At 49.5% G+C, this 22,091-nt stretch overlaps 1 protein-coding gene and 1 long non-coding RNA gene across 3 annotated transcripts; one reads left to right on the plus strand and one right to left on the minus strand.

The window, feature by feature from the left end:
* Positions 1–1,646: 1,646 nt before the first annotated feature.
* On the minus strand, positions 1,647–18,451 carry LOC112935846 (uncharacterized). The gene is made up of 2 exons (XR_003238229.2): positions 18,351–18,451; positions 1,647–2,235 (listed from the first exon to the last, which is right to left on the minus strand). It is a non-coding gene; the product is annotated as an uncharacterized lncRNA (long non-coding RNA).
* A 205-nt stretch (positions 18,452–18,656) lies between these two features.
* CHKB (choline kinase beta) lies at positions 18,657–21,916 on the plus strand. Of its 2 annotated transcripts, XM_026019726.2 has the most exons (11): positions 18,657–19,041; positions 19,197–19,305; positions 19,622–19,735; positions 19,930–20,063; positions 20,331–20,426; positions 20,567–20,625; positions 20,706–20,787; positions 20,912–21,020; positions 21,162–21,265; positions 21,460–21,541; positions 21,661–21,916. In XM_026019726.2, the coding sequence occupies exons 1-11, from the start codon at positions 18,818–18,820 to the stop codon at positions 21,733–21,735; spliced, it is 1,188 nt and encodes a 395-aa protein (XP_025875511.1). In that variant the 5' UTR covers positions 18,657–18,817; the 3' UTR covers positions 21,736–21,916. The 2 variants fall into 2 exon arrangements, with proteins under 2 accessions (XP_025875511.1, XP_072598412.1); XM_072742311.1 differs by lacking the exon at positions 20,331–20,426 and having other exon boundaries at positions 18,660–19,041.
* Positions 21,917–22,091: the final 175 nt, after the last annotated feature.

Below are 22,091 nucleotides of genomic sequence, written 5' to 3' on the forward strand. Positions count from 1 at the left end.
CACTAGGACCCATTTGCTCCCAAGCCCTCAGGATGCTGCTCTTCCCAGCTGAAGGATACCTTGATGAAAAGGCACAACCTCCTGAAGGGGTTTATGTTCCTTACACCTCTCATATTTCATCAAATTTAATGTGTTACCTCATGTGACTCTCATAGCATCTTTGTATCAATGAAGGAACTGAGATCCACAGGGACCTGACCAACCCTTCCTTGAAGTTCTTCCTTCCCTCAGCATGTGGGCACCATGCACTATTGGTTTTCCTCTTCCTTCTGACCACCCATTGCCAGCGTCCTTCCAGACTCCTTTTCCTTCCCTTAAATAGCTATACCACTTTAATTATTTGGTTTTCTCTGAAGTCCACTAATGGCACAGTTAGTACAAAATACAAAATTGACTAGACTTATATGGAAAAATTGAAACAGCAACAGAATTTCACCAATCCTGTCACAGATCAATTCTAAAAAGTCAGAGGACATTTTCTGATCATTTTCTCATAGATTAGAAAATAAATAAACGTGGAGCACCCGGGTGGCTCAGTTGGTTAAAGTGTCCAACTCTTGGTTTGGGCATAGGTCATGACCTCAGGGTCATGGGATTGAGCCCCGCATCAGGCTCTGCACTCAGCACACAGTCTGCCTGAGTTACTCTCTCCCTCCGCCCCTCCCACTCTTGCTCTCTCTCTCTCTCTCTCTCTCAAATAAATAAATAAATAGAGGCGTCTGGGTGGCTTAGTCCACTGAGCATCTGCCTTCAGCTCAGGGGACCTAGGATCAAGGCCCACATTGGACGCCCTGCTCAGTGTGGATTCTGCTTCTCCCTCTCCCTCCTCCTGCTTGTGCGCTCTCACTCTATCGCTCTCAAATGAATAAATAAAATCTTAAAAACTTCCTTAACTTAAAAAATAAATACACAAAATTATAAAATAAGGGCACCTGGGGGGCCTCAGTGGTTGAGCATCTGCCTTTGCCTCAGGGCCTGATCCTGGTCCTGGGATCGAGTCCCATACCAGGCTCCCTGCAGGGAGCCTGCTTCTCCCTCTGCCTGTGTCTCTGCCTCTCTCTCTCTCTCTGTCTCTCATGAATAAATAAATAAAATCTTTTAAAAATAAAATTAAATCTTTTTAAAAGAAGTAAATAAATGCAAACTAATATTTTATTCTATTCATACAGCATAGAAGTCACATTAAAAAGTAAAATGTCGGGCAGCCTGGTGGCTCAGCAGTTTAGTGCCGCCTTCAGCCTGGGGCGTGATCCTGGAGACCCGGGATCAAGTCCTATATCTGGCTCCCTGCATGGAGCCTGCTTCTCCCTCTGCTTGTGTCTCTGCCTCTCTCTCTCCCTCTCTCTCTCTGTGTCTCATTAATTAATAAATAAAATCTTTTTTAAAAAAGTAAAATGTCAGTAGCTAAAACTATGAACAGAAATACATAATAGGGATTAAAAGCTTAAGAGCCATACTTTATGGAGTATGCTGTCATAAGCAATATCTTCACCTCCTCAATTTGATTTTTAGCATCCAGGTCTCTAACTAACCATCACCTTCTGTTTTTCTTACTTTCTTATGGTAGCACCACAACATCCACAATTCCTTGACCTAACAGCAAACCTGTTCCAATTACTTTTGCTGTGTAGAAAATTACCACAAAATTTAGTGGATTAAAACAAGCATTTTATTCTGCTTACAGTCTTGCAGTCATAAATTTGGAATTCAAAAGTCATTGTCTGGGGCTTCTTGTGTGGTGTGGTTACAGTCAGCAGTCAGCTGGCCTGGATGTCCAAGAGGGCCCGCTCCAAGGCTGCCCATAGATGGTGACCGTTGGCTGAGAGCACGGCTGGCACTGTCCACCAGGAACCTCCCCCGGCCTTCCCAGCATGGTGGTCTCGGGGTGTTTGGACTTTTCACAAGAAGGCTGGCTTCCTTGAGAGTGAGTGTCCTAGGAGGCCCAGGCAGAAACTGCATGGCCTTTCTGGTAGAGCTTTAGAAGTCCTATGGCATCACTTTGGCCCTACCTGTTGGTCAAAGCAGTCCTGAGCACATCGCGATTCGAGAGAAAGAGATCACAGACCCACCTCTCAGTGGGAGGAGTGTCAAGGAATTGGGGGCCATGTTCTGAGACCACAGATCTCCAGGCTAGTGACCCTCCTGCTGTTCTCATCGCCCATCCAAGCCCTTCCCTCTTGCATCATCAATGTCTCCTTCTCTTCTGGATCATTTCCATCAATAAACAGGCATAACCTAGGAATAAAGAAAGAACCCAAAGTCATGGGGTTTACAATATTGTTACGCCTTCAAGGAAAAGACAGTAAAAAATATCCTTCTTCTGGCTTAAGAGAAGAAGTGCCACAGGGACACCTGGGTGGCTCAGGGGTTGAGCACCTGCTTTCGGCTCAGGTCGTGATCCCCAAGTCCCAAGATGGAGTCCCACATCGGGCTCCCTGCATGGAGCCTGCTTCTCACTCTGCCTGTGTCTCTGCCTCTCTCTCTCTCTCTCTCTCTCTCTCTGTCTCTCTCATGAATAAATAGAATCTTAAACAATAAAGAAAGGAACTTCCACAAATAGTTATACCTTTCAGAAAACAGGTTTCTATCAATGAGGAAAACTATTATGACAATAAGTCAGAGTTGAAGTTTTTAAAGGGATTTTTAGTCTTAGGAAACAGCAAGAATCTGAAATCTCGATGTCTCAAAACATTTCTTCACATAAAGTAAAACCCCCAAAGGCAGTTACATAAGAATTGCATACAGAACAGGATTATACATGTTTACATGAGTCTTCACACTGGACCAGCATCATGTTCCACATAGGACTACATTGGAGCCTTGACATTTGTTGTGATGAGTGCAAACATTCCAGGAAATAACAGGCTGGGGAATGTTTGGTGACAATGGCTTCTCAGCTTTTCCTTAGTCCCTCCCAAAGATGCAGGATTGGTGGAGACAATGATCTTCCTGACCAGGGAGAGATCCTGAAGCTGCGGGAGGCCCAGAGAGATTTCCAAGGCCTCTTCCCCCCACAAACTTGTTAACCTGGAATTCCAGCTTTATCAAGCTGTGCCCCCTGGGCCTCACATCTGGGTTCTAGGTACAATCTCACCGCAAATTACAGGTTAGGTACCAAGGACCTGGCTGCTGGCAAGATGCTCCCTTTTCTCCTCCCTGCCTGCCACCCAGTCACCTGCCTCTCCTGTACCTTCACATTGGTTACTTGCACTTGAACCTTTGTCCCAGCCACAATTTTTGAAAGAATCTGATCTAAGGCACCCTCTTACTTACGACACTCACGTTATATTTAACAAAGCCTGAGGTGAATTGATGTTTCTACCTGAACAATATAAAGACCCTGGAAGACTCTAACTGGATTCGCTCGTCCTAATTTAAATTCTATTATGCATTTTAATTTTCCTTTTAAAGATACATACGGAATTTTTATTTTTGCTTTAAGCAGTCACTGTTTAATTAGATTTATGCAAATGTTAGCCTCTTTGTATCTCCATTCTTTCTTTTAAACTTTTATTTTATTTATTTATTTTTTTAAAAGACTATTAGTTTATTCATGAGAAACACACACAGAGAGACACACAGAGAGAGAGAGAGAGAGGCAGAGACACAGGCAGAGGGAGAAGCAGGCTCCATGCAGGGAGCCCGACGCAGGACTCGATCCCAGGACCCCAGGGTCACACCCTGGGCCGAAGGCAGGCGCTAAACTGCTGAGCCACCCAGGGATCCCCTGTCTCCTTTCTTCTTTGCATCTCAGACCTTCCCGTGATACCACTTTCCTTTTTTATTTTTTTAAGATTTTATTTATTGGGCAGCCCCAGTGGCCCAGTGGTTTGGTGCCGCCTTGGGCCTGGAGTGTGATCCTGGAGACCTGGGATCGAGTCCCACGTTGGGCTTCCTGCATGGAGCCTGCTTCTCCCTCTGCCTGTGTCTCTGTGTCTCTCATGGATAAATAAATAAAATATTTTAAAAAAAAGATTTTATTTATTTATTCATGAGAGACAGAGAGAGAGAGAGAGAGGCAGAGACACAAGCAGAGGGAGAAGCAGGCTCCATGCAGGGAGCCCGACGTGGGACTCGATCCTGGATCTCCAGGATCACGCCCTGGACTGAAGGTGGCGCTAAACCACTGAGCCACCAGGGCTGCCCCCACTTTTCTTTTACCTGCAGTGCGTTCTGTGGCATTTTCTTTATTGAGAGCTCTGGGAAGTAAGCTCTCCATTTGTCTAATAAAGTCTTTATCTTGTCCTGGCTCCTGAAAGATATTTTTACTGGATGTAGAATTCTAGGTCAGATAATTAGTTACCATCATCAACTCAATGGTGTCATTCTGTCTTCTTCTGAATTACTTTGTCACTGCAAGAAGTCACCCCTCAGTCTGTCAGTCCCTTGGCGGCGGCCGTTTCTCTTTACTCTCCAGCTGCATGTAGGATTCTTTTCTTTGTCTTTGATCTTCTAAAGTTTCAATACAGTGCATCTGGGTGTGCATTCGTTTTGTTTTTTTCTGCCTGAGGCTTACCGAGCTTCTCAGCTGTATGGATTTCTCCATACAGTTTCCTTAGTTTGGAAATTTCACAACCAGTATCTCCTGGAATACTGCCCCCCCAACTCCCTCTATTCTCCCCTGGGGGCCCCACTCAGATCCCCCTGGATCTGCTCCTTCCAGCCTCCATAGCTCTTAGCATCTCTTTCATGCTCCCCATCTCTACATCTTTCCAAGCAATATTCAGGATAGTTTATTCACATTTTAGCTCATGAATTCTCTCTTTGGTTATTTATTATCTGCTGCTAAAGCTGTGCACAGAGTTTTAAATTTAGTTGAAATTAAAATTCAAGCGACAATTAAATTAAAACTTTCATTTTAGAACTTCCGTCTGGAGCTTCTTTTCAAAACATTTGATTATTCTTCATAGTTTCTTAGTTTCTGCACATATTTTCAACCTTACCTTTTATTCCTTAGGGTATATTGAACATAGGCCTTTTATAACACATTTGACGATTCCATTACCTGAAATGTGCTGTCTGTGGTTCCTGCTGGTTCACGCTTATGATTCCTCATTATCTTGCTGCTTAATTATTTGGGGTTTCTTTTTTTTTTTAAGATTTTATTTATTTATTTAAGAGAGACACAGAAGAGAGAGAGAGAGAGGCAGAGACACAGGCAGAGGGAGAAGCAGGCTCCCTGCGGGGAGCCCGATGTGGGACTCGATCCCGGGTCTCCAGAATCATGCCTTGGGCCAAAGACAGGCACCAAACCACTGAGACACCCAGGCGTCCCTAATTATTTGTTTTTTAACTTAGAGATGTTCATTAGCCCTGGGAATGTATTTCTGGGGAACTCTGGCCTAGGAAGAAAGATAGGCACCATCAGAAAGAATTTGTGTTTGTCAATAGCCAAACTGTGGAAGGAGCCTCAGTGTCCATGGAAAGATGAATGGATAAAGAAGATGTGGTTTATGTATACAATGGAATATTACTCAGCCATTAGAAACGACAAATCTCCACCATTTGCTTCGACGTGGATGGAACTGGAGGGTATTATGCTGAGTGAAGTAAGTCAATCGGAGAAGGACAAACAGTGTATGTTCTCATTCATTTGGGGAATATAAATAATAGTGAAAGGGAATATAAAGGAAGGGAAAAGTAATGTGTGGGAAATATCAGGAAGAGAGACAGAACATAAAGACTCCTAACTCTGGAAAACGAACTAGGGGTGGTGGAAGGGGAGGAGGCGGGGGGTGGGGGGAATGAGTGACGGGCACTGAGGGGGACACTTGACGGGATGAGCACTGGGTGTTATTCTGTATGTTGGTAAATTGAACACCAATAAAAATTAATTTATAAAAAAAAAGACTATTAACTTAAAAAATAAAATGACTTTTCCCTAAAAAAAAAGGGGGGGGAGACAGAACATAGAGACTCCTAACTCTGGGAAATGAACTAGGGGTGATGGAAGGGGAGGAGGGCGGGGGGTGGGGGTGAATGGGTGATGGGCACTGAGGGGGGCACTTGAGGGGATGAACACTGGGTGTTATTCTGTATGTTGGCAAATTGAACACCAATAAAAAATAAATTTATTATAAAAAAAAAAGAATTTGTGTTTGCTTGTACCAGGCACCTACGGGCAATACCAACCTGAGATCGCTCTGTGGTCAACGTCTCATTGACAGCTTCTTAGACCACCCTGACCATGTGAGTTTGAGCCGTGAACCTCTATGAGGGCCAGCTTCTTGATCTAAGTTTTCAGGATCTCTGTCTCTGTCTCTCTCTCTCACACACACACATACACACACACTTCACTCTGCAGTCCCCAAAGAACAGAGTATATCTTTAATTCACCTGTATACTTATTCGTTTCCTAGGGCTACCATTAGGAAGTACCCCAAAGTTGGTGGCTTCAAATAACAGAAATTTGTTCCCTCACATTTCTAGAGGCTAGAGACCAAATTAACGTATCAGCAGGGCCATGCTCTCTGCAAAGGCTCTAGGAGAGGATCCCCCCTCCTCGCCCTGGCTCTTCCCAACTTTTTTTTTTTTAAGATTTTATTTTATTCATTCATGAGAGACCCACAGAGAGAGAGTCAGAGACGCAGGCAGAGGGAGAAGCAGGCTCCATGCAGGGAGCCGGAATTGGGACTCAATCCCTGGTCTCCAGGGTCAGGCCCTGGGCCAAAGGCGGCGCTAAACCGCTGAGCCACCCGGGCTGCCCTCTTCCCAACTTCTGATGGTTGCCAGCTCCTTGGTTCTAGAGGCATCACTGCAATCTCAGCCTACGTTGTCACATGACCTTCTGCCCTAGGTTTTTGTGTCTGTGTCCAAATGTCCCTCTTCTTTTTTTTTTTAACTTTTTTTTTTTTTTTTTTTTTTTTTTTTTTTTTTTTTTATTTATGATAGTCACAGAGAGAGAGAGAGAGAGAGAGGCAGAGACACAGGCAGAGGGAGAAGCAGGCTCCATGCACCGGGAGCCTGATGTGGGATTCGATCCCGGGTCTCCAGGATCACGCCCTGGGCCAAAGGCAGGCGCCAAACCGCTGCGCCACCCAGGGATCCCCTTTTTAAAGATTTTTACATTTAGTTATTCATGAGACACACAGAGAGGGAGGCAGAGACACAGGCAGAGGGAGAAACAGGCCCCCTGCAGGAAGCCCCATGTAGGACTCGGTCCTGGGACCCCAGGATCACACCCTGAGCAGAGGGCAGACGCTCAACCGCTGAGCCACACAGGTGCCCCTGTCTCCCTTATTATAAAGATACCAGTCATTGTATTAAGACCCACACTAATCTAGTGTGATTTTATCTTAACTAATTTTATCTGTAAAGACCCTATTTCTAAATAAGGTCACTTTTTTGTTTTTTAAGTAGGCTCCATGCTCAACATGAGGCTTGAACTGCAACCCCAAGATCAAGAGTCCCATGCTCTACTGACTGAGCCAGCCAGGCTCCCCAGGATGGTCACATTCTGAGGTTCTGGGTGGGTATGAATTGGGGGGAAATATTATATATCTATCCATCTATCTATCTATCTATCTATCATCTATCTATCTATTTATGGTAGAGGCTATAAAACCCCAAATCCAAGTTCTCTAGGTTTACCAAATGCCTCTGAGCAAAAGCAGTGTGCAGGGCTCCACTTGCCCCTCTGGCCTCCCATCTTATTTAGTCCCTTATTTTCTTACTAGATCATCAACAATTTTAGAAAACAGTTCTTTAGAAAATAGTTTGTCTTACTTTTCTTTAAGATTTTATTGATTTATTGGACAGAGAGTGAGAGAGCATGAGTGGGGTGGAGAGGCAGAGGGAGAAGCAGGATCCCCGCTGAGCAGGGAGCCCCATGCAGGACTCGATTCCAGGACCCCAGGATCATGACCTGAGCTGAAGGCTGACACTTCACTGACTGAGCCACCCAGGCGCCCCTCTAGCAGACCCTATTTATTGAAGTATAGTCGACACACGCAATGTCACATTAGGTTCAGGTGTACAACATAGTGATTCGACGAGTCTACATGTGCTCATCACAAGTGTCACCATCTGATGCTATTACAATACCACTGACTATATTCCCTGCACTCAACCTCTCATCCCCATGATTTATCCCATAACTGGAAGCCTGGATCTCCCACTCCTCTTCCCTCATTTTGCACATCCCTTCCCACCCCCACCCTTTGGGCAGCCATCAGTTTGTTCTCTGTTTCTGCCTTTTGTTTTATTTTTTAGACTCCACCTGCAAGTGACATCATATGGCATTTGTCTTTCTCTGACTTATTTCACTTAGCATAGCACTCTCTAGGTCCATCTATGTTGTCGCAAATGGCAAGATCTCATCCTCTTTTATGGCCTAGAAATAGTTATATATATACACACACCACTTCTTTATCCACTATCTATCAATGTACATGTAGGTTGCTTCCATACCTTGGCTATTCTAAATAATGCTGCAATAAACATAGGGATGCATATATCTTTTTGATTTAGTGTTTTTGTTTTCTTTGGGTAAATACCCAGTACTAGCATTACTGGATTATATGGTATTTCTATTTTTAACTCTTTTGAGGAAACTCCATATTGTTTTCATTACACCCATTTGCAATCTCATAAACAATGCATGAGGATTCCTTTTTCCTCTAATCCTTGCCAATACTTGTTATTTCTTGGTTTATCCTTGATTTTAAAACATTTTCATCGGGAAATTCTACTTAGGAATCTAGGTTGCCATATTACATTTCCACTCATTTTATAAAACTACAACATGTAAGGCTAGCTCAAAAAAATTAATGAATTATGAGCATATATACGAAAGTCCCAACAAAATACTAGATAATAAAATTCAACAGTTTATATTTGTAAGTGCATTCTGATCCAAGGATGGCTCAACATCCCATTTTCACACATTCATGGACTGAGAGAAAATTTGCATACTCATCTGAATAGAAGTGAATTTTAAAACATTCAACAATTATTTGTGATTTTTTAAAAGAAATATTGTATTTATTTATTTATGAGAGACACAGAGAAAGGCAGAGACATAGACAGAGGGATAAGCAGGCTCCCTGCAGGGAGCCGGATGTGGGAGGATGTGGGACTCAATCCGGGGAGGGGGATCACACCCTGAGCCAAAGGCAAATGATCAACCGAGCCACCCAGGCGGCCCTATTTGTGATTTTTTTAATGGCTTCCAGCCATTATTGGAATAACAGCTATCAGACTTGCCTTCCTTCTAAAGGGGGTAGGAAGGAAACCCCAGAAAACTGAACAAAATATAGGGAACAACTATTTTCAAACATTGGACAAAAGACAGCACAGGACTGTGCTCCCTAAGATAAAGTAAAGGGAATCAGTGACATAAAGCCTACAATTGCCCTGATTTTCCATACGGAGGAACTTCCTGACTGCAGGGAGGAGGGTCCAATCAGGATGCGGCCCTTCTTCATGAGTTTAGAAGACAGTCAGGGGACGGGGAGCCCAAGTATTTGGAATTTTCAGGTAAGATAATGAGAGAGAGAGAGAGAGAGAATGAGAGAGAGACAGAAAAAAAGAGAGAGGGAAGAGTACTAGAGAGAAAGGATCTACTCAGAGAAAGAGTTCCAGAAATCTATTATACGGTCCTGCAAGTTATTCTTTAAAAGAAAAAATTCATTTGAGAGGGAAAGAGAGCATGAGCAGAGGATGGGGGGCAAGGGCAGAGGGAGAAGCAGGCTCCCCACTGAGCAGGGAGCCCAACACGGGCTCAATCCCAGAACCCCTATCATGACCCAAGCTGGAGGCAGACGCTTCACTGACAGAGCCCCCCAGGAGCCCCTGGCCCCCCAAAGTCATTCCACACAAGCAGCCTCAAGAGGGGGATAGTGCCCACCCCAGATGTATAACAAACAAAGAACAACCTGGAGGACAGAGTCAGGGGCTGTTGAACCAGGAACTTTCTCTTCTTCCAGGGCAGGGGTCTTCATTATCCATGCTTAATAGGAGTTGGAAATTGCCATGGACCATAGACTGTTTTATGTTTCCCATGTTGCCTTTTATAAATAAAGGTTTTATTGTTTTATCTGACTCTTACTCTCTCATTGTATATTTGGGACACATAAAATATTTTTCAGTTTAAAAAAATTGAATTTATAAACCATTGTACAATTGATTATGTTGGGACAACAAACAACATACCATCTCATTTTTAAATCACTGGACCACAAGCATCTCCATCAGACCTTTTGAAACAAACACTGCCTAACTCCAAGAATCTAAACTGTGAGCTAGATGGGGCCACCGGGGGAACCTTTACAAATGGTCTTCCTTAGGAATAAAGGAAGTTTGCTCCAGATACAGGAAAGTGCTCAAATATATGAATGGCGAAAAGAGAAGACTGCAGCAGAAACTGCCGATTGGCTCCCATCCCTATTGCCGTGGTCCTCTATTAATCCTAGAGTCCCCAACTTTTAGGCATTTAGCCCTCCAAAATAAGCACACTTTTCAACCTTCCTTGCAGTGAGTGGCATGGGGCAGTTCCAAGTATTTCCCTTAAGAGACTCCTGGCAGAGGGACACCTGGGTGGCTCAGCGGTTCAGCACCTGCCTTGGGCCCCAGGCGGGATCCTGGAGCTCCGGGATCGAGTCCCACGTCAGGCTCCCTGCATGGAGCCTGCTTCTCCCTCTGCCTGGGTCTCTGCCTCTCTCTCTCTCTCTGTGTGTCTCTTATGAATAAATAAAATCTTTAAAAAAAGAGAGACTCCTGGGACATCCTTATCCCTGCTGGTTAAAAACTGGAAGAACTTGTTGGAACAGTCATCTTGGATCAGGAAACACCCTGGGGAATGGAGGACAGAAAGGCAGAACAAGATAATAGAAACCTGATCCCTCCCAGAGCCACCAGTCAAGCCCAGGGCTGGCTATCTCTAAGCTTGTACACGAAATAAATAAAATTATCTTATGTAAACTGCACAACATTGTACAGGTCGTGTACTGTGCCTTCAGCTCAGGGCATGATTCCTGGGGTCCTGGGATCAAGTCCCACGTCGGGCTCCCTGCATGGAGCTTGCTTCTCTTCTCCCTCTGCCTCTCTCTCTGGGTGTCTCATAAATGAATAAATAAAATCTTTTTTTTTTTAATTGGGATAACCAGTTTGGGAAAAAATTTAGCAATACTTGGTAAAACTGAAAATACACCTATTCTATGATCCTTATAATCTACTATTACAGTGGCTCTCAAAATATGGTACATGGATCATGGAGTCTCTAAAGGTCAGCAAGTTCAAATTTATTTGTAGGATACTGAGATGTGACTTGCCTTTCCACGTGTTGACATTTGCGTTTATGGTACAAAAGCAGAGGCAGTGACACCAAACTGTAGCACTAATCAGCCAATTCCTCACTGCCACATGGTCAGGGGTTGAGGGGGAAGAAAAAGAAGTTTTGCTTAGGAATGTCATCAATTAAGAAATAAAACTTTGTTGTCTTGACACTTAAAAATTCTTAATACTCAGGGTGATGATGCATACTGAAGTCCAATGGTGTCATAGCTACTCATACAATTGTTTATCTGGGCATTTTTTTCATGAAACACTATTTTTATTTAAAATTGACAAACTGGGATCCCTGGGTGGCGCAGCGGTTTGGCTCCTGCCTTTGGCCCAGGGCGCGATCCTGGAGACCCAGGATCGAATCCCACATCAGGCTCCCGGTGCATGCAGCCTGCTTCTCCCTCTGCCTGTGTCTCTGCCTCTCTCTCTCTGTGTGTTTCTCATGAATAAATAAATAAAATCTTTAAAAAAAAAAAAAATTGACAAACTGTTTATTCTGCCTTGGGTATCCGACAGACACTTCCTCAAAAATGAATAAAGTAAGCATGTCACTTCAAGGAAAAAAACTGAGAGTATTTGTTGCCAGTGATAAAATTTGAGCTTTTTTTTTTCTTTTAAAGAGAGAAAACCTGTATCTGTCACCATGAGCATAAAGTTTCCCAAAGCCTAAATATTTTTTGATATTACATAATAAAAGACATCAACATTTGGAAGACCTCCATCACCCAGTGAACCAATATTTTCCAAATGATCGCTGAAAGCATGATTTTTCAAAATTATACATAAGCAAAAGATTCAGGGTGAACATACCACACTTCTTCAAGCATGCGAGCTGAAATCACATCCAAGGGAGAAAAATTAGGCAAGGGCTCAACATTTTAGCCGCAATACCCAGGGCTGGAACCCCGTGGAGCAAGGAGCTGGAAGCACTGAGGGCAGGAGCAGAGGAAACTGTCTACATCCTAACCTGGGGCCTGTCCTTGAGACCTTATCCGGAAAAAGGATCTCACAGAAATGATTGCATTAAGGCTTTGGAGATGAGGAGGTGTTCCTGATGTGATCACAAGTGTCCTTACAAGAGAAGCAAATCACTGTCGGAGGAAGACGCAGAGCCTGTAGCAGTGGGCGACGGCTGAAGAGGGGCAAGGGGCGGATTCTGCGGCAGGGCCTCCGAGGGGCTGCGGCCCTCCTGCCACCTTGACTCCAGCCCACTGATCCCGATTTCAAACTTCGGGCCTCCAGAACCGTGAAAGAATATAGCTCTGCTGTTGGTGGTGTTTGTTTTTAAAGATTTTATTTATTTACTCCTGAGACACACATAGAGAGGCAGAGACCCAGGCAGAGGGAGAAGCAGGCTCCCTGTGAGGAGCCCGATGTGGAGCCCGATGTGGAGCCCGATGTGGAGCCCGATGTGGGACTCAATCCCGGGACCCTGGGGTCACGCCCTGGGCCGGAGGCAGACACTCAACCCCTGAGCCCCCCCGGGCGTCCCCATGACATAACCTAACATATTCTTTAACATAATGGACTAATGAAGGGAAACAAACAGAGGAGACTGGGGGCCACATACACACGACAAATCCACTCCAGCACGTTCTCACCATCTCACGGGGCTGGCCACCAGAGTCCAGGCTCCGTTCAGCCAGCTAAGCACAGTTATAACTAATCCCGGATTTAGCCAAAACACCGAATCCAAAATCTCTTTGGAGTAACTACACCCATGTTAATAAATTTGAACTAATCCACAGTTAGTTCTTGGCTTTGTATCCTTGTAATCCATGCCCACATATATTCTCCAGTATTTTTTTTGTGGATATAAATTGGCAAAAATCTTTGTTCTTTTACGGTGTGTCTTTGTTTGGGTTCTTTGGAAAGCAGAGCCTATGACGAAGACTTGGGCGTACGTGGTTTGTTCAGGAACTGATCTCCTGAAACAGAAGTGAGGGAGGGGCTGAGTGAGAAAAGGAGGAACCAAAGCAGTGTCCCTGAGGTCACTGCTCTGGGGAACAACCCTGACTTCACCGGCCCTCCTGCAACTGCCCCATTATTCACCCACTGCCTCCCGTCCCCCCCACTGAGGTCGCCTCCAGACACCTGGGCTGTGCTGGCGTCAGAGGAGGGCAGACACTGCAGACACACAGCAGGTGCCAGAGTGCAGCTCTGCAAATCCTCTGTGATTTAAGGTGCGCCGAGGACATCAGTCAGCACAGCAGCACTTACATCCCTCAGATGTACTCGGGCACCACAGAAAGTCCCATCTGTCATGAGTCTTCCAGAGGAAGCCTGGTCACAGCCTCTATGCAAGCCTCGATACAACAAAAATAGTCCACACTCCTGCAGCTGCTCCCGGGGCTCTGATACTCGTCATTTTCCTTCCCTGCCTATTCTAGATTTCTCTTGCCCTTAGCCAGCATTTCATGGGGTTACTCATGAAACCTCTCTTGCCCTTGGTAGGCTGAGGCTGATGAAAATGCTTTTCGCTGTTATCACTTGGCACGGAAGCAACCAGATAGATCCAGGTAAATCCTCAAAGTCCTCCCATGCAAGCTCTTGATGGTCCCTAAGCAGCAGAGACCCGATCTCCTCACAATCATCAGAAATCAATTATCAGGACACCTGAGTGGCCCAGCAGTCGGATGTCTACCTTCAGCTCAGGGCGTGATCCCGGGGTCCTGGGATCGAGTCCCGTGTCGGGCTCCCTGCACGGAGCCTGCTTCTCCCTCTGCCTGTGTCTCTGCCCCACCCCTGTGTCTCTCATGAATAAATAAATAAAATATTTAAAAAAAAAAAGAAATCAATTATCCCCTCCTTTTTCTGCTGGTTCACAAGCATGAGTTCAGTGACCTCATGGAACGTTCACACTGAGGCTGATATGGGTGCCCTTCCCTCCAACCAGTGGAGGTCCCATCATGGAATATCCCCTACCCGTGTAGCAGAGTTTAATGCTAGAGACAGAATGCACATACTCTACGAACGGATCACTGAGAGCGACGGTGAGAGATTTCCCCAACCCTGGGCTCTTAGGCCTGTGTCTGTTCCTGGATCCATATGTTGTATCCGCTGGGGCCCAGAACCTCACACTGGGCTTTAAATCAAGGTATATATCCCACTCTTCAGGCTACTGTCCCAGAGCTGGGACCTTTGCTAAGACTCTAAGAGAACATTCCATCTTTCTAACAGATGGGCTGCTTGAGTAGCCGCAAGCATCTTCAGGATGTTAGAGAAGCAGTGGCTCCCATGGCAATTCATAATATTGTCATCTTTCTTTCATTGTAAAATGAGTTCTTTGATCCAAAGTAATGTTATGCATGATACCACGTGGGTAAATCCAGCATTCTTGAAGGTTCTGGATGGTGATACTTCCCTAAGACATTGTGGATATGTGGATATGGGAAAGCAAACCCACATCCAGAGCAGGTATCACTTCCATTAAGGATGAATCAATGCCCTCTTCTGGATGGAAAGGATCTGCTGAAACCAACTTGTCACTGAGTCATCCAGGGATGGTGCCACACCAGGGGTCGGAAATTCAGCCACAGTAATAATTACACAAGTCTTGATAAGAGAGAGCCCACGCTAGTAGACACAACCAGCACTGCTGCCACCACGGCAGTTCCATTCATGGGCCCACCATCCAAGCACAAGGGTAGCCAAGGACAGAAGCTGACAAAGCAACAAGTCATTTTGTCATTCGGTGACCCCTCTGCAGTGGGCATTAACATGAGGCACACAGATGCACACATTTGTGAGGACTTCCACATCATCTTTCCCAGACTTCCTTGTCTCCAGCATTCCCTTCTTGCTCTTCCCACGTCCCTGGGCAGCCGAGACATCTGTCACCACTCAGAAATTCACATGCATTCTTTCCTTAGACCACGGCTCTGTCCACTCCACTCTCTCCCTACAAAGAGGACATCCAAGTGTGCTGCTTAAAGCTCTGCCCTCTGGAGCATCTCCCCTCATTACTTTCCTTTAGAGTGACTCTGAATGGGGCTGTAGTGCAGCAGTGATTCATGTCAAGTTCCTATCAACACATAAGTCAACCTACCTGTGAACCAGAAGATTGGAATTTTCCTTTCTGTCTCCTAAGACAGAGGCATCGGGGCAACAGCGTAGGAGACGTGGAAGCCACAGCCACCTCATCCTATAAATGACTGGTGCTATCTGGACAAGCTGGGATCCAATTCTTTTTCACTGTGCAATGAATTGCTACTGAGCCTGCCTAACCTGTTGACTTCATGGACCTGTCGATCTCTAGCTCAGGACAGGCAGATGTGGTCACGTGGCCATTTGGTGCTCCATAATCAGGCACTGAGTCTCTACTCGAGTCCAGAAGTGCGCCACAAGTTGCCTTCAACCAGGGAGTAGTTCTCCACTGCAGCAGGCATGGTTTTGCTTCAAAACCCTCAGAGTGTGCGCTGCAAATCTGTGGGAGCATGCCAAAGGTGCCATGCAGGATCCCTATCTACCACAAGTAAGCCCAACCCTAATCCACCGGTTCTGCCAAGTGGCAGGGGAACCCACCCACCCTCCAGCATGGGTCTACAGACGCCTCCTTTGCTTTGGGCGCCACTCAAAACCAGCAGTCTTCCCCAACACTCAATAGATGGGTCAGAATGGTATTCCCAATTATGAACACGACCGTGACCCCGTCTTTGTGATAAGAATGCAAGACGCAACAACTCATTGTCATCCTAGAAGTGACTCCCTGCTTGCCCTTCAGTGCACCCTGAAAACTTCACTGATGATAGGCTCCTCGACTTCTGAAGGGTTCTCTCTCATCCTCTGACCTGCATGGTCTTATCAAGGACAGAACACTTGTCACTTCCTTCTTCACCATGTCGAATTAGCATGATGTCATCCACGCTTGTTTGTTGTTTTTTTTTTTTTTATGTCATCAGTGTTATGTGGAATGTCTGGATGATCAAGAGCTCAATTAACTAAATTATGAGAGCAGGAAAGTTAAAACCATCTTGAAGTGAGATAATGAATATGTTTGGCTGTTCTTCCAAAAACATGAACTGCTTTTGGGGATTTACTCTCTGCTACTGGAAGTTGGCAAGAATGTTCAGCAGATCAGTAACTGCTACCAGGTGCTAGAGGCGCTTTGATTGGTTCCAGTAAAAAATATCTCAACTGATGCAGTTATTGTGATGGGAGATACTACTTGGCTGAGTTTGTGGTGGTTCGCCACCCTCTACCTGAATCCGTCTGGATTTTGCAGGGGCCATTCAGGAGAACTGAAGATGTAATGGGGACCACGGGGTTATGTCTTTGAGAGTGACAGCGCCTCTGTAATCCCACTAGGAATGCACCATCACCTCTGACTTACTACCTTAGAGGAATAGGAGGCATGGCAGTGTTTTGGGGGGCTTCCCCTTTGCTCTTCCTACCATGATTCTTATTCCACAGGTCAGGGATCAGGATCTGCTCACTGCGAGGTACAATCATCCCAAGCATGCACTGGGACCAAAAAAAGAACCACAGGGCTTGGGTCCAGATGCACTTCTTAGCTGACTTCCAGTCACTACTCTAATCAGGGGCTCGGGGATCTCTGCGTGGCTCAACGGTTTAGCGCCTGCCTTTGGCCCAGGGCACGATCCTGGAGTCCCAGGATCGAGTCCTGCGTCGGGCTCCCAGCATGGAGCCCACTTCTCCCTTTGCCTGTGTCTCTGCCTGCCTCTCTCTCTCTCTCTCTCTCTCTGTGTGTCTATAATAATAAATAAATAAATAAATAAATCTTAAAAAAAATAATCAAGGGCTCACGAGGTTTCAGGTACCTTACAAGTGTCTCAGACGCCGTTTCTAAGCCCATGAAAGGTCTGGATAGTCCCTTTTCCAAAGTAAATTTAAGTGGCTCCAGGTCCCTCTGGGGAAGGACTGGAGGACAATTTTTTTTCATATCCTTATGGTGATTATTGGGGGAATCCTTCTCTGAGAGACCAAGCGTCCTTTCCAACCAGTGGGCTCCAGGTCTCAGAACCAGCTCAGATTTAGAGCAAGGGAGCAGGATTTTCCACTGCAGCAACTGACATTTGCCTTCCAATCACAAATTCTTCATTTCTTTCTGGTTATTCAAATCAAACAACACTGTAGTCGGCTGCCCATCTGTCACCCCAAGAACATTACCACAAATCCCTGTGGCTCCTGTCATTCTGGTTGCCATTCCTGTCTCCGGCAAAAGCAGAAACACAGGAGGTACATACTTAAGGTGGGACCCCATCCAGGTGGGCTGCGCGTGTGGTGGGTCTTCAAACCACCAAACTGGACCAGGAGCCAGGTGTGCAGCCTCAGGTGTGTGCTCCAAGGTGAGCCCTGGGGGTGGGGGTTGCAGCCTCAGGTATGTGCTCCAAAGTGAGACCTCTGGGCAAGGTGGTGTGCATCCCCAGGTGTGTGCTCCAAGGTGAGCCCTGGGGGAGGCGGCCTGTGTGCATCCCCAGGTGTGTGCTCCAAGGTGAGTCCTGGGGGGGGGCGGCGGCCCGTGTACATCCCCAGGTGTGTGCTCCAAGGTGAGTCCTGGGGGGGGGGGGGGGGGGCATGTGCATCCCCAAGTGTATGCTCCAAGGTGAGCCCTGGGGGAGGCGGCCCGTGTGCATCCCCAGGTGTGTGCTCCAAGGTGAGTCCTGGGGGGGCGGCGGCCCGTGTGCATCCCCAGGTGTGTGCTCCAAGGTGAGCCCTGGGGGGCAGCCCGTGTGCATCCCCAGGTGTGTGCTCCAAGGTGAGCCCTGGGGGGCAGCCCGTGTGCATCCCCAGGTGTGTGCTCCCAGGTGAGTCCTGGGGGGGGGGGGGCGGCCCGTGTGCATCCCCAAGTGTGTGCTCCAAGGTGAGTCCTGGGGGGGGGGGGCGGCCCATGTGCATCCCCAGGTGTGCGCTCCAAGGTGAGCCCACGAGGCTAGTGGGTGGGCGTGGGGGCGTAGTCTCAGCAGGGCTCCAGGCGCTTCCTCCGAGCCTCAGGCGGTGAGGAGCTTAAGGCGCTGGGAGACACCGACTGTCCCGAAGGGCCCAAACCCACCCACTCAGCAAGTGTGCCCCACATCCTCTAGTCCCCGGACGTGCCCCACACTCACTCTGCGCCTCTCTTCCTCGTCGCCTGCCCCGGGGGTGGGGCGCCCCGTCCAGAAACGGTCCCTGGGTCCCCCGGCCGGCGGCGGGGGAGCACCACCCGCCCACGTGATCCCGCCCACGTGACCCCGCCCTGAGGCAGCGCGCCTCCGGTTGGTCCACGTGGACCCTCCCAGCTGCCTGTCATCAGAGCGGCCCCGCCCACCGAGAGAGCTCATTGGCCTTCGCCCCGAGCAGGGGCGGGATACAGCGGAGACGCGCCCAATTCGGCCTTCGGGAAGGGCCCCCCCTGCCGCGGATCACGGAGAGAGCCGAGCGGCGCCGCCGAGGGCCGAAGAGAGCCGGAGAGACCCGAGTGCGACCGGAGAGACGCAGGCCGGCCGGAAGCGGGCCCGAGCGCGGCCGGAAGGAGCCGAGTCCGCCCGAAGCGGGCTGCGCGCGGCTGGACGTTGGGCTTGGTCCAGCGGGCGCCATGGCTGCCGAGGGGACAGCTGTGGCCGGAGGCGGGGCTGTTGGCGACCGGCTGGCCAAGGACAGCTTGCGGCAGTTTCAGTGCCCGGACGCGGCCCCGAACCGGCGGCGCGGCTCGTCGCTGTCCCGTGACGCCGAGCGCCGCGCCTACCAGTGCTGCCGGGAGTACTTGGGCGGGGCCTGGCGCCAGGCGCGGCCGGAGGACCTGAGGGTGGACCCTGTGAGGTGGGAGGTCAGGGGTCAGGGGTCGAGCTCGGGCCTGGGGACGCCGAGTCTCCGCGGCCCCGGGGCACGTGGGGAGGGGAGGGGACGGGCGGGGTGGTGGCGGCGGGGCAGGTGCAGCGGCCGCGGCCTGAGCGCGCCCTGCTCTGGGTCTGCAGCGGGGGCCTCAGTAACCTGCTGTTCCGCTGCTCGCTGCCGGACCACCTGCCGAGCGTTGGCAAGGAGCCCCGGGAGGTGCTGCTGCGGCTGTACGGGGCCATCCTGCAGGTGAGGGTGCCCTGCAGGTGAGGGCCGTCCTGCAGGCAGGTGAGGACGTCCTGCAGGCGAGGGGCATCCTGCAGGCAGGTGAGGGCATTCTGCAGGCAGGTGAGGGCATCCTGCAGGCGAGGGCATCCTGCACATGAGAGCTGTCGGGCAGGTGATGTTCTCACTGAGGCCTAGGGCCTAAGTAATTTGTAGATTCTCCTACTGGAGCCTGGTTCTGGAGTCTCCAGGCAATAGAGCAAGACGTGCCAGGAGGGGGTGGGGAGCAGAGCCTCCTGTGTTTGTGACCCTGTCCCCCGGGTTGTCCATCTTCCTTCAGGGTGTGGATTCCTTGGTCCTCGAAAGTGTGATGTTCGCCATTCTGGCAGAGCGGTCGCTGGGGCCCCAGCTCTATGGAGTCTTTCCAGAGGGCCGGCTGGAACAGTACATCCCAGTACGAACCCGGCCCCGACCTCCCCGAGGCACCTTCTGCCCCCAGCCCCGTCCCCTTTCCAGTGCCTGTCCTCATGTCCCTAACCCCAGGTAGGGCCTTTACCCAAGACCCTGACTTCCCTCCCACTTCCATTCCCCACCCCTTCCCCCTCCTGCCCCAGCCCCCTCACCACCCTGATAGGCTCCTGGGTGCAGAGCCGGCCACTGAAAACCTGTGAGCTTCGAGAGCCGGTGCTGTCTGCAGAAATCGCCACGAAGATGGCCCGGTTCCATGGCATGGAGATGCCGTTCACTAAGGAGCCCCACTGGCTGTTTGGGACCATGGAACGGTGAGTCAGGAGTCGCCTCGGGGCTCCTGCACACCTGTTCTGAACCCTGATGCTGGCAGTTACTACGCTGGCCTGTAGCTGAACGTGCCCATGACTGCCCAGGCCTCCAGCTAAGTGGATCAGGTGTCCCGGTGCCTAGCATGGTCTCCCACAGAACGGGCTCCCAAGTAAGGCAGACAAGTGAACAGAGACAGAAAAATGGCCGGGCGTAGACAGGGAGGCGGTAGGGAGGGACGGAGGCAGTGTATCTTCCTCTCCGGGCTTCAGGTACCTGAAGCAGATCCAGGACCTGCCCCCCACTGACCTCCCCCAGATGAACCTACTGGAGATGTACAGCCTGAAGGATGAGATGGGCAACCTCAGGTGAGGGGCAGCAGCACCCGGCACCTAACCAGGTCCTTCCCCAGGATTTACCGAGGGTGGGCTCAGGCCCTGGCCCACAAGGGGGACTGACCCTCCTCTAGTCACTGCTGCTCAGGATCCTTGCTCCTGTTGCCCCGCAGGAAATTGCTCGACTCCACCCCCTCCCCAGTGGTCTTCTGCCACAATGATGTCCAGGAAGGTAAGACAAAGCATCGGTGTCTCCTAAGGTGAGGGGGGCAGAGGGCCCTGAAGTGACTGCACCTCCACCCATTCTCCCAGGGAACATCTTGTTGCTCTCAGAGCCAGAAAATACCGACAGACTCATGCTGGTTGACTTCGAGTACAGTAGTTACAACTACAGGTGAGAGTAGGGTGGCGTCCATGGGTTTGTTCCCGCAGCAGCCTGGCAGACAGACTAGGCCTTCCTCTCTGCGTCCCGGCTGCCCAGGGTATTTGGGGACTGAGGGTCCATCTTATTCCCCCAGGGGCTTTGACATTGGGAACCATTTCTGTGAGTGGGTTTATGATTATACTCACGAGGAGTGGCCTTTCTACAAAGCGCAGCCCGCAGACTACCCGACCCGGGGGCAGCAGGTATGTGGACTGGAGGCTGGGGAGCAGGACCTGGCCTCCCAATGGAGGAGGAAGGTGAGGTCTGGACAGAACGGCGAGAAAGGGTGTTCACGGGGACATGCTCCGCACTCTCTCCCCATCTGACTCGTCTGTCTACCTCAGCTCCATTTTATTCGCCATTACCTGGCAGAAGGCAAGAAAGGTGACACCGTCTCCCAGGAGGAGCAGAGAAAACTGGAAGAAGATTTGCTGGTAGAGGCTAATCGGTGAGGAAAGATGGGTGGGAGGGGGTAGAGTAGGGTGCTGAGGAAGAGGGAGGCGGGCCACCTCTGGGGTCAGGACGCGGTGGGGTTAAGGCAGTGGGGGAGGAGTCTGAGCTTTGGGGCTTGACCGGCCTCAGGGGTGGGATCCAGGGGATCCCAAGTGTGCTGTGAGCCCCTGTTTTTCCTGCCCTCCTTAGATACGCTCTGGCATCCCATTTCTTTTGGGGTCTCTGGTCTATTCTCCAGGCATCTATGTCCACCATAGAATTTGGTTACTTGGTAAGTAATGCAGATGGGGGAGCAGCAGGTGGGCAGTCCAGGGGTCTGGGCACCCTGGGGGGCGGGGCACGGGCGGGCGTGGGAGGCCGGCCCAGGCCCTCTCACAGTTCTTTCCCTAGGAGTATGCCCAGTCTCGGTTCCAGTTCTACTTCCAGCAGAAAGGACAGCTGAGCGGCTTCCACCCCTCATCCTGACTCTCTGGCCCCCAACTCCTCAGACGGCTCCTGGAGCCTCCAGGGCAGGACCTTGGAGGGAGGGGTGCAGAGCAGGGCACCCTGGGGACTGGGCTGAGCCCCGGAGTGAGCCTGGGGTTGAGGGTCGTGGTGGGACAACCCCGGGCTGTGCACCGTAAGAATAAACAAGCTGCTTCCCTTACACCTGGTCCTGGCTCTGCCTCCGCCCACCCCCGGGGAACGCGAAGCCTGACTTGCCCCCTGAGCTGAGCCTCACTGTCCCCTTCTGGAAAGCAGGCAGCTGGGTGCCAGGGCTGACCCAGGTCACAGGCCCCCTGGCTGCAGCTCCCCGACCGCACTGGAAGGACCCCGGGGGA

This window comes from Vulpes vulpes, chromosome 16 (genome assembly GCF_048418805.1).
Source record: "Vulpes vulpes isolate BD-2025 chromosome 16, VulVul3, whole genome shotgun sequence".
NCBI classification, from domain to species: Eukaryota; Metazoa; Chordata; class Mammalia; order Carnivora; family Canidae; genus Vulpes; species Vulpes vulpes.